Below are 18008 nucleotides of genomic sequence, written 5' to 3'. Positions count from 1 at the left end.
GACCTCCCTGACCACACATGCACAGAAAGGCTCCTTGGAGGTCAAAGGGGAGTGATGCCAAGGGATGTTGTACCCATAGGCCTCTTCAGTAGAATCCATCTTGACTAAGAGATGTGTGCACACACATAGAGGAAGATCCTGAGATACACCAAATATGGACTGTGAACTGGGCAAAGCTAAATGACTGGCCAAAGGAAACCCAGAAAAAAAATGCCCTTTAAAAGGCATTCAGACTGTCAGGAGAGTGCAACTCAAGGACTCTTCTCTGAGTCTGCCCATGTATCTATCTACACGTTCTGTACTCCGCCCCCACCCCTTTTTACTTGCTTTACTGCTTTTTGTCTTTGTGTAAATTCTTTTCTGCAAAGCCAAAGGGCCAGGGACCCTTTCCCTGACCTCTGGGCTAGTGGTTAGGATTCGGTGCTCTCCCTGCCATGACCTGACCTCAATCTCTGGGAACCCAAGCCGCGCTTTAAGATGCTACAGCCTGAGGCCACCCGAGATCATAGCCACATAGCCCTGGCCATTTCCTCTGCCTTCCTCAGATGTTCCTTCCTGACTTTCATAGGTCTCACTGCTTTCAGGTTGTTCTCACGTATCTGCTCCCAGTAAGAGGCCTTCCCCTGGTCCCTTTCCCATTATTCTCATTCGTCACTGCCGTCATCATTGCCTGATGTATTTATCCCCACCCCAAATATAAGCTCCATGAGAGTAGAAACTTCATTCCATTTTATCAACCAATATGAGGCAAACTGGCACCTTAGCACTGGTCATTGGAAATTAAGTAAAGAAATAAAAACACAACCATCTGTCTCATACCAGCTCAATTTTAATTTTAAAGTGACAAATGTACAGGTGGAATAAATTTTAAGCAACACCCTCCAGATCCCATTTACACGACAAGGAGCTGAATGCAATTTTGCCTTATCATCAACTACAGTAGTTTTCTGGCAATAATTCTTTAGGAAGTCACAGCACAGAAACAGAACACCCTGGAGTTGTGGTCCATTTGTAAACTGATTTTCATACAGGCTTAGCTGGAAGAATAGATTTTCTTTCTTTCCTGACTAATGGTCAAAGTGGGGCAGGCAGGCTCCTTCTGTACCTATCTTGAGTAAATTATGCCCACCCACCAGCCAGCAGTGTTCTGCTAGAGTCTGGTCCACCCACTGAACCTACCTGCCGTGGGTCTGATCTGCCCTTCGGGCCTCCTGGGGAGGCCCCTGGTCTGAGTCAGACTTGCAGGCACTGTATGACCAAGTAAGGGTGGATCTGAAAAGTGGCCTCTGCTTTAACCCAGCAGCTGAGAAGGCAGCAGTTTTTCTTTGTGACTGTTACGGGAAGGAAAGGAGCAGTAATGGCTGAAGGTTGAGGAATCTAAATTTATATTGTAGTCTACTTGCCAGGAGTAAACAAGTAGTTAATATCTTTCTGAACAAGTTATCATTTACAGTGGTAGTCCATACAGACTGCGGTCCAGAGTAGAACTTTTAAGTTCTCACTAAAACTTTATCCCTTGAGCAGGAAGCCCTTTGTGATATGGCTGTGCAAGGAGATGAACCATCCATCCTTTGGAAGGGAGCTGAATCTGGGAGAATGAGGTGGAAAACACTGAGATGTCCCCTGCCTTCCCAGAGCCTGAAGTCATCCAGGATCACTGGTCAGGCAGGGAAACTGGCTGTGCCACGGGGCTGAGCCACCAGCATCTCCCACGGCTTCTGTCGCTGCACTAAGGCTGCTGGGGATGTGGATGGTTTCATTTTCTTTACAAGTAAGCACTTTGGTGGGACAGCACTGCAAACGCTGTCAACAGAAAACAACAAAAGGCAAGGTGCAGGGGTCGCAGGCAAATAGTTTTATCAGTGTTTCATTTAAAACACTGGTTTGTCCTCACCACAAGACTTGGAAGGCTCAGGAAGCTTCCAAGAGAGATGATCAGACCCACCCACTCCAAACACTCAAGGGCATAAGACAGCAGGAACCAATTGGCGCTGCAGCCACTCAGTCTGAGCCAGGCACTGCAGCCAAATCCAGCCCACAGATGTGCTTTTATTCTTGAGGAGAACCATCTGGAATCTAGATTCAGAAATGTCACATTAGCAGCCCTGAGATCATGCCCTCTATAACTCTGCCTTGGGAGGCAGGTGCAGAGGGAAAGAAACTGCAGAGCTGGACGTGGGCCAGGTCACCCACTTCGTGCCTGGAGGTTTGCTCAGGGGCTGAGTGCTACTGTCTGGGCTGTGCTTTATTGGTGGAACTCAATTATGGCAAAGCCACTAGAAGCACAAAGTGTCAGTGCGTTCACTGGCATCTCAAAAATATCCTGAAAATGTAAATAAACAGATTCCATATGCAGACTAGAGGTGATTTACACTTAAAACATTTAAATATAAATTAAGCTATAACTTAAGTTACAACCAAAAGAAAAACAAAAGAAAAACCAAACGACACTCAGCAGTTGAGAATGCTGAACACATACAAAGGACACCCCAAACACGAGGCCATTAAAGCAATGCCATTTTTCATTGTGCCAACTTTACATTCATGGTGTGCTAGTCCCGCCAGGCCACGCTGCACAGGGCTGCGTCATGCCGTCTGGCACTGCACTCCGGCCCGCGGCCCGTCGTCGTCCTCTTCATAGGCCTCCCTGTGCTGGCGCCAGTTCTGCTCGTTGGGATTAAACTCCTTCAGCTCCACCTGATCCATGTCCTCTGTAATCCTGACTTTCTGTCGAGGCGGGAGCAGAGCTTCCAACTGGGAAAGCTTGTCTTGGGGAAGCCAGTGTTTTTCAGGAAAAATAACCTGTAAAGGGTGAGGTGGGAAAGAGCAGTTGTTTCTTCCCTTCCCAATTAAGGCATTTAATTTTATGTCCCATGAGAATAACACACATACACAGGCACTTACTAAAAACTGTATGATCAGAATCCCTTTCTCCAGAGGTGATTTGTAGATTGGCATTCCTTCATTACGCACACATTTCAGGTCCCCATGCTTTATCACCTCACCTGTCACAAACACACACAAAAAAGGTTTACTTATGAAATAGGAAGATGGACAACGACCTGGAGCCTGGGGCAGGCCCGAGCACCCTCACAGCAGCAGGCTAAGGCAGGGGTCATGGAGCATCTGACTAGAAAGCTGGCCCCAGCCAGAATGGTCCCTGTCAGAGTAACCGGCTGGGCGAAGGGGATGAGAGGGGGGTGGGAGTGGGACCCTCTCTGATCCACGCGTGGGCTCTTGCAGTGTATCCAAGGAGAAGGGGCTGTAGCCTCCATCATAAAGCAGGTTTAAAAACATGAACTAGGAATCAACACTCAGTTTGGGAAGACAGGGCTATTGTGTTAGCCTGCCTCTTCAGATATTACAAATGACTTTCCCATGAGTGGGAAGAGATTCTCCTCCTCACAGACTCGAGCAGACCTTAAAGCAGGAATCAGCCTCGAAGGAGCCTGGCAGGAGAGCCAGCTTCCTGGGCAGGGAGCTCAAAAGGCACAGGGGTCTCCTCACATGCCCATGGGCCAGAACTGGCCCGGCTTGCACTTGCTGGGTCTTATATTTCTACACTTTTTCAGAAGGTATCATGGGAGTTCAGCACCCCAAGAGCACTTGGTTTACCCCCAAATCTAAAAATATTTTTTCCTTCCAAATATGAAGAGAGATAAAAGGGTTTCTTTAAAAAAAAAAAAAAAAAAAAAAAAAAAAAAAAAGGATGCTTTTCAGCTCAGTAATGAAAATGGGTAAAGAAATAAATACTCAGGAAAAATATGAACGACGGGGTGGTGGGGGGGCGGTGAAAACACTCCTTTATTCAGCACCCTACTCCCCTGGATGAATGCTCTCCAGAGGAAATCTTTTAAAGTATCTCATGGGAATTTTTCAAAATAAAGCGTGTGGAGGACTCTCTCCTTGGGGGTCATTCAGCTCAGGGCTGTGGCTCACACAGGGTCCTTAGAGCTGCTGACGGCAGCCTTAGCCAAACAGCCCCATGCTACTGGGCTTGTTATGGTTTTCGTTTTGTTTTTAAATAGCTTTCTGTCTCTCTGTTCCTATCAGGTGTCACTTCTCATTGCCCTCAGCACAGCTCCTCAGGCTTCTGCTTTAACTCACTGTGGGCAAGGAAGCCCTGGGACCGAGTATGGACAACCACATGTAAGAGGGGGAAAAGAGGATGACTTGGCTCTTCTGTGAGGTACAGATCTGCCTTCAGTCAGGGGAGTCACAACCTGCTGAAGCTCTTAAGGCACGTTTTTCTCTAATCTGATTCTCAGCCATTTTCAAGACAGCCTAAGGGGCCCTAGCAAGGAAGGCACTATAATAGCAAAAGAAGGAAGAGGAAATGAAGAAAAGATAAATAAGCCAAAACAACAGAAGAGCTGAAAAGAAAAGGAAAGGACTCAAAAAAAAAAAAAGATAAAAGGGCAAAAAGAAAAAACACAGGCGAAATCTCCAGTAGGAGGTTTTCCGGAAACCCTGCCCTCGTAACTAAGCAAAGAAATGGGTTTCTCAGGATTCACCACTTCTCTCCCTCTGGGGCTCACCTCCTCTCTCCTGCCCTTGGCCTCTAGGTTCCCTGTGGCTGGGATTAGTTGGGAGGCAGCAAGGAGCCCTGGGCTCCCATCCCATGGCACGGGTCCCAGCTCCAGGGAGCTGGGCCAAGGATGAGCTTTCCCAAAGAAGTCACATAGCATCCTAAAGATGCCACCCAGCTCCTATTCCCAGAAGGACTGGAATCAGGGTTGAGGTGATGTTAGGGGACGCTGAACATGATACCAGGGGTCTTGGGCACACACCCACTCACAATCTAGGGCTTTGTGCAAACTACAATCCTCAAACTTTCCTACACAAGTGAGGGGAGGAATTGGGTGCCTTGCTAAGCTGCTAAGTCACTTCAGTCGTGTCCGACTCTGTGCGACCCCATCCCTGGGATTCTCCAGGCAAGAACACTGGAGTGGGTTGCCATTTCCTTCTCCAATGCATAAAAGTGAAAAGTGAAAGTGAAGTCGCTCAGTCATGTCCAACTCTTCGCGACCCCATGGACTGCAGCCTACCAGGTTCCTCCATCCATGGGATTTTCCAGGCAAGAGTACTGGAGTGGGGTGCCATTGCCTTCTCCGTGGGTGCCTTGGGAGGCTTACAAAATGGAATCTAAAGGAAGATATTGTATTTAAGTTTTTCATGCATATTTGTATTATAGTGCAGTGCTTTTCCTCAATCCTTAAGTATATCTATATGCAAATACAGCAAAAAATCAAATGGTAAAATTTTAACAATAGGCAAATCATATGTCAGTGGTCCTCGTGCTACTTTTATTTTCACAACTTTTTGTTAAGTTTGAATTTGTTTCCAAATAAAATGTAAAAGACAAAAGAAAACCTCTGATCAAGACTGGGGTATATAATTCCATTTCATTTATACCCAGAAAAGGAAGAAACAGAAAGAGCCAAAAAGGAAAGTGGCAGAGAAAGAGAACAGGCCAGAAAAGGGAAGAGAGAAATGGATACAGAGGAAGGAAAGGCCCAGAAGGTGGTGGGGGAGACCAGGTGGCTCACCCCACTGGACTGCAGGGTCTTGCTTATTTCCAGTGCTGTTGGACAGGCTCATTGGCTGGTTACCGCCAAGCCCAGCCCTGACCCCATCCCATCTAGCTTTAAATCCCAGATGCGCACATGAAGTTAAGACTCCCCAATAACCCTGTGCCCAGCGAGGGGACCAGAACAGCACTGCTCATGGCCAAGGATGGGGTCAAGAATATCTGGGTGGCTCAGCCACCACCACGCCCATCTGGACACTCTTTGACATGGACAGCTGACCCGAAGTGCTGTTCACAGGCAGCTGCGAGTTGAGTGTCCCAGCCTGGTCTCTCTCCCTTCTCCCCACAGCCCCTTCCAGGCAGGTGCTCTGAGGCCCTAGCTGCAGTGAGCACTAGCCCCCTGGGAGCTGGGAGCCTGGCATCTAGACATGTGCTGGCAGGCTGAGCTCTCAGGCCCGTGAGAATCCTTCTGGTCCAGAGGCAGCTCCCTCCAGCTCCTGCGCACGTGTGCAGATAAGCAGTTCTCTAGATGCCACCAAAGGTAAACTGGCAGTCCATGCCTTTTTTCAGGAATATTCTATTTTAAAATGTCTCATCTGTAACTGACAACAGAGAGGCTAGAGGAATGTGGATGAATCAGCACAGATCACCACGTGATAGGGAAAAAACCACCTATTATCAGCTGTGTTTTATTATACAAAAGTTAATTTTTTAAAAATTTAAGTCAGGTTGGTAGGTTCCAGGTAGAGTTTTAGGTTCCCACAGATTCCAACTCTGAATTTTTTTTCAAGCAGACTATAAAAGAAATTCACAAAATTCTCGAGACTCTACTGATGATTTTAAATTTACAGAAAATCGTCACACTAAACTTGAATGTGAAACCAAGGCTAAGTTGCCAGGTTCATTGGGCCAAACACACAGAAGAACTACAAGGAAATACATTTGAAACATTACCTGATTTGGATGTAATAACAAGGACTCGATCATCCAGTGTTTTTATCGTCTTCTTGAAGCCACAAAGGGCTTCAGAAAGCTGAATTTTCATTTTCATGATCAAGTCATGGCCTCGTCTCTGAAAGACACTATGATCCTTCTGATCAAGCACAATTATGACATCACCAGGCTCCAGCTCGGGCTCCTGATCTCCTTCTCCATGAAATAGTATCTTTTGCCCATCTTTCATACCTATGAAACATCATCCCTTTCTGATTAGCCATTTCTCTTAAAAACCATACTTTCAACAAAGCTTTAGAAGAGGCTCACAGAGCCTTTGGGGGGTTCTTTACTCATCAAACCTCCCAACTTTGTGCAGGCCTGGGGCTGGGAGTGGTGGCTAGGAATACCACTGACAGGCCTCACTCCTCTGCACACATCCCCGGTCCTCAGCCACACGCACAGCAGGGAGAACGGGAGACGAGGCCGCCACCTCGGCACAGCGCAAGCGTGCACTGTCTGCCCAGGCCCCGACGCCACAGCTGACAGCGTGCTGTGAGCACACGTCCGCTTCTGAGGCACAAGCAGTGCTCTAACCAGTCTCTGTGTGCACCCAGGCACGGGCCAAGTCCTCCAACCTGTGTGCTGGTTTGGGTACTGAACTGGGGACTTTGGTCTCATCTCTCACCTAAAATATATTCTCTGGATTAGAAAGACACAAAATAATCAGGGGAATAGCTAAGAGGGGGAAAGCCCTTAAAATGATGCCCCCAGGCAAAATCAATAGCAGGTGGAAGGTGCTGGATTTGGGAGAATCTGCTGCAACAGAGGGGAAATGTGTGGAGAAAAGGGACGCACAGCTGTGAAGACGTACATGAGCTCTCACGGCCAATGCATGACAAAAGTCATTAGCAAATGACTCTAAAGGATGGTTTGAGAATTGCAAGGGAGGGCAATTAACCAAAATCAAGGTCAAGTGACTTCTGGAGCACTGGAAAACCTTAAGAAGTTGCTTTGGATTGGAAGAGCCGATGGCACACACTAAGGGTGTCTCAACAGCAGCTGCGCTGTGGCTCCCTCCCCTGACACTGAACCTGCGTGTTCCACAATCAGCACCTGAGACGCACTTCTGCCAGCCTGGGGTGCTGGTGCTGCGCGGCCTCACCTTTCTCCACGTGCACCTCGATAATCTTCTTCTCTCGGATGACCTTGGCACCGTTGCAGCTTTCGCAGCGGTCCTTGGGGTTGATGCGCTCGCCCTGGCCCTTGCACTCGATGCACACGGTCTGGATCTGCTGCACCATGCCCGGCCCAATCTGCTGGATGTGAATCTGCATCCCTCGACCCTTGCATACCGGGCACTTCTCCACAGACCCCTTCTTCCCACCAATGCCTGCGAGGAGACAGGAACGAGGCTGTACTCTTCCCTTAAAAGAGGCTCTGCTGGACGCCACCGCAGAAGGTGATGAGCCATGAAACTGGACACTGGGGTTTGAATTCTATTCACAATCATAAAAAGCCACGTGAGAGAGTCTGGATGATTCTAGCCAAGCAGACAATATCCAGATATTAACATGTGATCGCAAATATTTGTGGTTTTGGCTGTGCCAAGGCAAATTCATCACTTTAACGTCACCAACTATTTTCTTCCACTGCAGAGTGGAAAAACACCCATGCCTACACGTGACCGTGGAGGCTTGAGAACACATCCCTGCCCATAGGAGCAGCTACCCAGCCCAGCCACTTCTCTATGGGACAGCGAGTGACCAAGTCACCGGATCTGACGTTTCTTGAAAAATTAGATTTTAAAGACCCATGCTAATTACATTTACGTTTAAGTCAAGGACCGTAAACTATGGCCAGCTACCTGGTTTTGTAAATAAATCTTTATTAGAACACAGGTGCATCATCTGTTTCTCTGCTTATTTCCTATCTATGGCTCTGTCAACAGTTACGACAGAGACAGTATGGCTCACAGAGCCCAAAATAGCTACCATCTGGCTCTTTACAGCAAAAGTGTGCTGACCCCTAGGGCTGGGTGAACTGTCTTCATCTCTATATTTTTAAAATAATTGACAACACATTAAATAAATGTGCAATCCAAATAAAAGATGAACAGGGCCAAATAAAATGGGTTTGGCCCTCAGGCCACCGGTTTGTAATTTCTGACCTTCATATTTGAAAAGATCAATTGTTTTTCTCTGAATGGTAAAACAATAAGAATTGTTTCCAGATCTGAGGAACCAGAACTATGAGATTCATTCAGAAATGAATCCTTACCTTCACATTTCTCACAAATTACATTTTTCTGGAGAGCCAATTTCTTTGTGACTCCATTATATAAATCTTCAAGAGTTACAGACAACTGATGTACCACATTCTTGCCTTATGGAGGAGAAGAAGAAACAGTCAGTAATACTGTATCAAATATACCACTGTATTAAATATCACCTATATGACCTTTAGTTGTATGAAGTCTCCAGAGACTCAGACTGTGCCTGTTGTCATTCATTCCCTTCCCTGGGGGAGGCAAAGCTTTTGTTACACCTGGCCCATCCTTCTGGCCCTCTGCCAATATGAGAACTAATACTGTTACAGCTATGAGCTAATTATTCAATCATTTATAGATGCCACAAAGACTTTCCATCTTCATTTTCTAAGAACAAATCTAAGAATCAGAGATCAATGAGGAAACCCATTATGTTAACCCGTGAGACTGGTGAAGCAGGCTCCCCATGAAAAGAGACCTTACAGATGACACATGAAGTCAGTCTCTCGACCTTCAACTGAAACTCTTTCTTGAACATAATGCCCTTTACTTTTTGAGCCCTTCTGTGACTTGTGACTGACTGCAAACTCTTTCATCTGTGGCAATCTTGTCTGTTCACCCAGGACAGTGGGCCTTTCACCTTCAGGGAGGGCGTCTGTCTGCTCTGGTGCCATCCCAGCCTCTCAGGACCCACAGCATCAGGTCCCCCTCTGCTGCCCATAGGGCTCTTGAGGTCTGACAGATGGACTGAGATGAGGACTCATCTCAAGGACTGAGATGCTGTCCTTGGTTATTGACTGTCAACCTTGAGAGATGACTTAATTAAGGGTGTGAAGTTGTTCATCTCAAGACAGTGAGAGAGCTGGGCAAGAGGACACCCAAAGGTTTTAATCACATCCACACTGTCAATTATATGAGCAGGCAATCCACCCAGACAACAGGGTAAAGATTTTTGCCTAATAAACACTTCGTGATTTTTAACACACTATATTCACAGAATTGACAGCCAAGGTTTTAAAGCCCGAAGTCAATTATAATGTGAGAATAGGTATAGCCTTATTCATCCAGGGCCCTCTGCTGACACCAAACCACCCTTCTTAAACCTCAATGCAGAACTTGTTTGTTTTTATTTCATTCAGGATTGTAATAAGCTTGGCTATCTATCTGGTTTTGAGGTCTAAAGAAGAGTACCAACTGTAAGCTGGACAGGGGAAGAGGGCTATAAGAGACCACTGGTAATAGTCAGAGGTGACAGCCTAGAGCCTGTCAGGAGGTAAGGGATAGAAAAATTCAGAAGAACAAACCCCAGAATCAAAAAACAGAGCCCTGGGGCCATTCGCTAAGAGCTAAGTTCCTCATTCCCCTCTGGGGATGAAGCTGCTAGACCTAAAGCATTCTGAAGAGATGGGCAAGGTAGTTTCTTTTACAAAGATGTTCAAACGCCATGGGGTGAATTTTGCTACCTAGAGAATCTCCTGAGGAGGCTGAGGAAATGAGGCTGCACTCCACATGGCAGACCACCAGCCAGAAATAGAGCCCACCGGCCCCACCCGGGTCAGGAGACTCAGGGAGGAGGCGGGCACTCTGGCAGAGTCATCAGTAATAACCACAGGAGGTGCCATTCACAGCTCTTAGGACACTGGGAGTCTGACCCCAACAGGAGAGAAAAGGAGGGCAAGGTAATCTTGACCTTCCTCCTTTCTCCTCACCCCCATTTGCTCCTTTGTGGGGGTGGGGTGGAGTGGAGCACACCACTTGGGGGATCTTAGTTCCCCGACTAGGAATTGAACCCAGGCCCTGAAAGTAAAAGGGCAGAATCCTTAGCACTGGACCACCAGGGAATTCACCATCCGCTCCTTTATATGTGGGGTTTGGAGAGCGTCAGGCAATTAACTACTAGCTGTACTAAGAGACTCCGGGTAGCCTGGATACTAGACAAGTGATGAACTACTTAAAGTTAATGATTTCCCAAACACGGTAACTACACCCTTTTAAGGCAAGATCCCTCCTGATTCCAGTAACACATACAATTTGGAAACTAAAGCTTGCTTAACGTCTTTATTTACCTCTTCTCTCTCGAGCCATTCGTCCTCCGCCACCAAAGAACATGTCAAAGATGTCCATGGGGGAAGAGAAGCTGGGGCTGCCTGAGCCTCCTTCCTTAATGGCCTGTTCACCACCCTGGTCATAAATGTCCCTTTTCTTTGGATCTGAAAGCACTTCATATGCCTGGGATATGAGCTTAAACTTTAAAAGAAAAAAAGAAAAAGATTAAAAAGAGAGAGAAGGTTTGAGTTGTTTATGAAGCAAACTCACCATACGAATGCAGTAACAAAGGGATTCTGCACCCATTCCCTCAAACTGGTGGGTCTATATGTTACCTGGAACCTGACTTTTCCATTCAACCCCGTTGTAGCGTGGGATACACAGGGCAAGCATTACTACGGATGAGAGGCAGGATCACTGCCTCTCGGCAGAGGGTAAGGATACAGAGCAGTAGGGAGGACTTTCTGCATCCTCAGGTTGCACCAGACAGGAAGACGTGGAGCAGAATTAAGACATCATGAGACCAGGCCAGGACTGAACCTACAACCAGAAAAAGCCCAGTGCTCCCAGCATACTGCTGGCTTTCCAGCTCAGGAGGGCTGCTTTCCTAGTTCATTAGCATGAAATTCAACTACAAACATCTTGTGAGCAACACTCTGCATTCGGGCTGCAGACAGTGTGCATAAAACTGTCCTGATCACCCCTCAAAGTCCCTCCCCTCTTGCAGTCTCCCCCGTATCTCACTTATTGGCAATGCCAAAACCTCATTTCCTCTCCCTCATATCTCATCTGTCAACAAATCCTTCTGATGCTACCTTCAAAAGTCTATTTCCAGTGCCCTGAGACAGACAAAACACCCAAGTCTGCCAAAAATGTATCCTGTAATCCAATTGTAAGAAAAGAATCAGAGAACCCAAACTGAAGTAGCAAAACGCCAGGTGGCACTAGTGGTAAAGAACTTGCCTGCTAATGCAGGAGACATAAGACACCTGGTTTCAATCCCTGGGTTGGGAAGATCCCCTGGAGGAGGGCATGGCAACCCACTCCAGTATTCTTGCCTGGAGAATCCCATGGACAGAGGAGCCTGGAGGGCTACAATCCATGGGGTTGCTAAGAATCAGACACAACTGAAGTAACTTAGCATGCATGCATGCACACACTGCAAAACTAAAAGACAGGAAAACTAAATGTAACATGTGACACTGAATTGGATCCTGTATTGAATCTTACACTGGAGAAAAAAATGGCTACAAAGGACATTAGAACAACTGGAAAAACAGGAATTTTTTTCTCAATGTTAATTGGATAATTTCTCAATGTTAATTTGATAACTGTACTATGGTTATTTGGGGCTTCTCAGGTGGTGCTAGTAGTACAGAATCCGCCTGCCAATGCAGGAGATGCCGGTTCGATCCCTGGGTCAGGAAGATCCCCTGGAGGAGGCAATGGCAACCTACTCCAGTATTTTTGCCTGGAAAATCCCATGGATAGAGGAGTCTGGCTACGGTTTACATAACTATGGTTATGTAAAAGATATTGTTTTCCCCAGGAGAAACATTTAGGGCTAACAGGTTATGATGTGTGCAACTTACTTTCAAAAGCTTTAGCAGATAATAGTAATAGAGATGGGGAAAGCAAATATGGTGACATATTTATAATCAGTGAAAGTGGGTGAAAGAAACACACGTTTGTTGTACCATTCTTGTACAGAGAAGTTTTTAACATAAATCACTATAAAATATCCAAAATCCATCCCTTCTCACCACCACTATGCCTGCCCAGGTGCAGGCCACCCTCTTTGGCCTGGATAACCACAGCAACTTCCTAATGGAGTCCCATCTTCCACCCTCACCCCAGCTTTTACTTCTGCACACAGCAGTCAGAACCTGCCAGCTAATAGTGTCAACCCTCTGCCTCCTGCCTTCCAAGGGGCCCGTTTCACTTGGGGTAAAGCCTAATTCTTATTTTCATCTACAAGCTCAACTTGGCACCACTGCCTCCAGCTCTCCAAAATTCTGCTTGTGCTTTACCGGCCTCCTGGCTGTTCCCCAACACCTGAGCAATTACTGCTGGGGCTGTGTCCCCCACTGCCATGCCAGTTCCCTGAGGACAGGGAGTTAGGTCAGCTGTGTGCACTAGTATATCCCCAAGCCTAAAACGCTGCCGAGCATGTATAAGGCACTTGGGAAATACTTGTTACATGAATGGCTCAATTCTGGGAATTGAGAAATGAATAAATGAGATAGAGTCTTGGTTCTTCACAGGTATGATTTAGTCTGTGAGATGGATGTCTATATAAACATCCTATAATGCAGCTGGCTCCAGAAAACATATAGGAAAAAAAGTGCTCTGAATATACAAATATGGAAATGACAGAGACACTAGGTTTTCTCCTGTACTGCAGATCCCGGATGGAGATCTAGTAAGTAATAAAAAATAACATATGATAGCTAATAAGTAAAAGCTAACAACGGGGTAATTTAAAAAACTGTCTCAGAGACATCAGAGTTACACTCAAGGTAATTAGGTCTTTTGATATATTGATTCTCGCACACCATTTATGTAAAGAAAGAGGCAGCACTCACTACTTACTCCTTTCCACAGCAGAAAAAGAGGTTTAGGGATGAGGTGCATAGCACAGAAGATCAGAAAGCAATCAGGCCAGGCTGCCCCGAGAGAGTCCCTGGGGTCTGCACTAGGTAAATATACTTCATGAAACTGTCCGCTAGAAACATTCACCAAATATTATGGATACTTGAAACAGACACTTGGACTTAACAGAACAGATGATTAATCTACAAAGGAAAAAGAATGCCCTTTTCCAGAAGGGCAGATCTCATGTGGGCATGGGGCTCCCACAACCCTGGGGGTCTCAGTACTCCAGAGTCTAATTCAGGTCTGTGCCTGATCCCGTTCTCACAGCAGGAGACTAGTACTCTGTCCAACTCACCTTTCAGACAGTAATAATTTGCCATAGGACTGTTATGGGTTTTTTTCATCGGTCTCTGTTGCAGCATGTGGGCTTAACAGCCTTGTGGCATGTGGGATCTTAGTCCCCTGACCAAGGATCCAACAACCTGCATGCCCTGCATTAGAAGGCAGATTCTTAACTACTGAACCACCAGGGAAGTCTCTGCCACAGGACTTTTAAAAAAATTATTATATAGCTGGAGAAATGGCTTTGGAGACTATGCAGCAACTTGGGAAAGCACTGATGGTAAAATATTAACTGGTGAGGGAAAAAGACTTATGTGCCCAGATGCCTGTGTACAAACACCCTGGAAAAAGGCTGGAAGGAAGCACAGCGACAGCCCTTAGGGTCAGGTGCACTTGGTGGGTTTTCCTCAATATCCTGACATTTTCTGTACAGTGCTGCCCTCTTCATATTTTTGAATTTGAACGTCTGTCATTCAAACTAAAAGTTACAATGAAATTGGCCAAAAGAGCAAAGTCCTCTCCAAAGCTGGCTGGGGTTAACAGCCACGACTCTACCCCCAGTCACGGCCCCCAAAAGGGGCTCGCTTACCTACACACTGCCTGTGTGTGTTTCAGAAAACCAGCTGCAGGGAAGTAGAGACTCCAGGCAGAGCACCTGACAACAAACACAGGCACCCAGCGCTTAGCAACGCAGGACAACAGGGCACAAAGCGAAGACCAGTAGCCCAGCAGCCTTCCCCGCTGCCCCGGAGCAAGGAGCAAGGGACGGGCTTAGTCTATTTTTGAAGAGATGTTAATACAGTGACTAACTCAGCAGGAAAAAAATAAAAAAAGGTTCCACCTATGGCAGATAAAGTAGACAAGAACTAAATAGACTTGCACAAAAAAGCAAAGGCTTACACATTGTGCCCAGTACATAGACGGACCAGAAAGGAGGTTATCTGGTGAGTGAACGTATGAGTCCTCTCTAGGCAACTTATAGTAGAGTTTCTATAAACCGGGTCCCCAGTCTCCTCAACTCCTTTTGATTCTGGAGAATATGGGCAGCAGACAGAAACCACAATTAAAGATGGTTGAGGACAAGTGGTTCACGCTATGGTCAGAGGCAGTCTCCTAGAAGAAGTTTTAGCAGAGAACTAAATTAAAGGACTTTATCCCCTTCATGGACGGTGGGGAGGGAGAAGTATTGTATTCCTGAAACATCACAGAACCCCTCCCCCACCTCCCCCTAAAGCTGAAAGGGACCTGCCAGACACTTCAACAGCCTTACTTACATGACACTAATTCAATACCTGGTTATAAATATTAGCTTAAAACAAATCAACCACCTCTGCTCAGATAGGTATACATATATGCAAGGCAACACCTACAGAAATGTATTATCAGTCAAGTCTAATTTCAAAAAAAGCTTCAGAACACCAGCAGCCGACTCACTCCAACTGCAGGCACACAGCCATGACTTACGCTTGGACAGCGCTCTGAGATCTAACCTGAACCGGGGTCAGAAGGCTTCCCCACACACTGCCCCTGAAACGTGAAATTAGAAGCCTGGCTGTGCTCTCCTTAAAGGATGTTCTCAGAAACAGCCTACAATGAATATAGGGAGCAAATCTATGAATCACCAACACTACATAAAAAGCCAGTGACTTTCAAAGCTACAGTAAGCCACCTAAATATAGATGAGAAAGAACACAAGTAACAGACAAATGGTCTTACAGGAAAGCATTTTAAACTTGTGACAGCCACACTCGGCACATGTGGCTAAATATAAACATTGTATCACTGTTGCCACCCAGCCAACCTTCTTAGGCAGCTTTCTCCAGCTTGCAAACGCTCCCACAGACAGGTATTTTGATACTGTTTTCGGGCAAGTCTAAGTGCCAGCTGAGTGAACTACCGCTTCAAAAGTGGTCCAAGTGTCATCGCTATCACCTACTACAAAACCCCACCTCCCAACAACCATCCAGGACATCCCAAGTTTTATAAGACAACAGCAAGCAGTCAGAGGAAGAGTGATAAGGCCAATAAGCTTTCCCAAGGATAAATGCCTGATCCTTCTAATCACCTACTCTGGTGGGTAATGAGCCTCCTTGGGCATAAAAAGCAGGTTGATTCTTCTCCTATGAACAGGATGAAAAAGTTTCATTTAGGCCTTTCATTTATGTATGCAGAGCATTTTTCAGCCTATTATTAGTCCTGCAGGTCAACTGCAGGTCATCGGTCACAGAAAACCTGGAATGTTCATATAAAATGATGTGTCAGATTAAAAATCTCCGTGTCCCTGTTTAATAAAGAAAAGGTGATTATTCAGTGTCTGACAACCTTGATCAGGCAGGAGATAGGCACACAGGACAAACTCAGTCAGCCATTCTCCAGAGGGACACCGGGGTGTCCAAGGTATTGGTTCAGATTAAAGAAATTCATCTCCAGGGCTTGTGCATCAACAGGGAAAACCAGAACAAGAATAATTCAAATCCAGTCGTTCCCAGCAGGAACACAACTTCTGATCGCGTGTGCCTCAGTTTCCCTGCGTGTTGGCTGCCTTTCCGAGAGGAATGTCCGCAAACCCTAGGAGAACGGGGCCCCCACATTTCCATCCCGGCCCTCCCGGCATTCGGAGGCGCCCCCTAAACACTTGTGGAGTGAACAGAGGAATGAATGGGCCGAGCGGGGGGTCGCCAGGGGTCACCAGTCCCGATACTCCACCCGGCGAGCCTGGGGCTCGGCGAAGTGCCCTCCATCTGACCGCGCCGCGCCCCCTCGGCCTCGGGCCACCCCAGGCCCCGGCCCGGCCCCGCGGCGGGGTGCGCGCGGCACCTGGCGACCGCCTCATCAACAAGCGTGGCTCGGGTTCCCCGCCGCCTTCAATAATTCACAGCCCCCGAGCTGCGGGCTGAATAATTGACGGCGGGCCCCGCGCGAGCCCGGCCCGCGCCGCCCCGAGCCCGGCCAGCACCTTCTCGCCCTCATCCGGGTTCTTGTCTGGGTGGTACTTGAGCGCCAGCTTCCGATAGGCCTTCTTGATCTCCTCCGGGGAGGCGCTGGGCTTCACCCCCAGGATGTCATAGTACTGGGTCTCCTTCACCATCTTGTCTCTGCGGGGTGGGGCGGGCAGGACTGTCAGCGCGCCCCGGACGCCCCCGCCGGGCCCCTGGCCAGCGCCCCCGCCGCCCGCCCGCGCGTCCCGGTCACGGCCGCAGCCGCCGGCGCCCCCGCCCTCCCCCGCGCCCGCGTCGGGCCGACCTTCGCGCACGGCACCGCCGCACTCGAGCCGCCGGCTCCTCCGCGGCGGGTTTTATTCGGCGCCGGCGGAAGGTTCCGCAAGGAGACAGTGACGCCACAAAGGCCCAGAACCTTCGCGGAGGTTCCGGCGGCGCCTGGACCTGGTGGGTTGGGGCGCGGCGGCAGGTTCTCGGCGGACACTCCCGACGCCCCGGCCCGGCGCGACACCGCCGGCTCACCCGGTATCCTCGGTCGTCTGCTCCTCCGGCCGCCCTTCTGACTCCTCGGAGGTCCAATTCTGACTGCCGCCCCGGGCCATGTTGGGGTGTTTGGAAGACGGCTTCGGCGTGGAGGACGGCTTCGGCGTGGAGGGCGCCTTCCGACGGCCGTCCCGCCGACCCGAGGCCGTCCCCTTTCCCTTCCGCGGGTCCGTGGGTCTGGCCGGTTCGAGGATCGGGTGGCCTGGAGGGCAGCGTCAGCGGGAACCCTGCCCCAAGGGGTTGGACTGGGAGGGCTGCGCCCCGCGTTCCCCACCCGGCCTCTCCCTGGGGGTGTGGCCGTCCTCTGTTTGGTCATGGCTGGGATGCGCCCTGAGGCCTGCCTCGTATTGTTGCATTTTTGAGGGGTTTGGAGTGGGTAGGGGCCCTCTACGGTGCTGGGGCCGCATTTCCCGAGGCCCTGCAGCTGCTAGCATGCCCCGGGGCATCTTCAAGGCTGAGCTGAGCCTAAGCCCTTCCAGATGCGTACAGTGGTGCTTTGCTGGCATCAGCTTGGACGGTAGTCTCTCAACTACCCACAACTGGGAACCCCTGAGGTCTTCCAAGAGTAAGCAGTGACGTCCCCCCAGATGACGCCCGTTAGATAGGAGCAGTGACGTCCCCCATGTCGCCCAAAGGTGGGCAGAGACCCCTCCCCTCCGAATCACCGAGGTTGGTCCAGGCTGGTGGGCACAATGGGCGTGGGGAGTCGGGTAGGAGAGTGGTTCTGGAGACTGCAGCAGGACCCTCCCTGCCTGGTGCGGTATGAAGACCCTGACTTCCTTCCGCTGTGCCCAGCTTCCAGTGGGTGCCT

General features: G+C 48.5%; 1 protein-coding gene across 2 annotated transcripts; it reads right to left on the bottom strand.

Annotated features, from left to right (window-relative positions):
• Nucleotides 1-811: 811 nt before the first annotated feature.
• DNAJA4 (DnaJ heat shock protein family (Hsp40) member A4) lies at nucleotides 812-17366 on the bottom strand. Of its 2 annotated transcripts, none has more exons than XM_065906149.1 (8): nucleotides 17177-17366; nucleotides 16672-16810; nucleotides 10799-10979; nucleotides 8744-8848; nucleotides 7629-7856; nucleotides 6485-6715; nucleotides 2905-3005; nucleotides 812-2802 (listed from the first exon to the last, which is right to left on the bottom strand). In XM_065906149.1, exons 1-8 carry the CDS (start codon nucleotides 17254-17256, stop codon nucleotides 2587-2589), a joined length of 1281 nt encoding a protein of 426 aa, XP_065762221.1. In that variant the 5' UTR covers nucleotides 17257-17366; the 3' UTR covers nucleotides 812-2586. The 2 variants fall into 2 exon arrangements, with proteins under 2 accessions (XP_065762221.1, XP_065762222.1); XM_065906150.1 differs by lacking the exon at nucleotides 17177-17366 and adding an exon at nucleotides 16959-17036.
• Nucleotides 17367-18008: the final 642 nt, after the last annotated feature.

The sequence above is a fragment of the Muntiacus reevesi genome, chromosome 15, assembly GCF_963930625.1.
Source record: "Muntiacus reevesi chromosome 15, mMunRee1.1, whole genome shotgun sequence".
Taxonomy (NCBI): Eukaryota; Metazoa; Chordata; class Mammalia; order Artiodactyla; family Cervidae; genus Muntiacus; species Muntiacus reevesi.
This window is presented reverse-complemented; position numbering and strand designations above follow the sequence as displayed.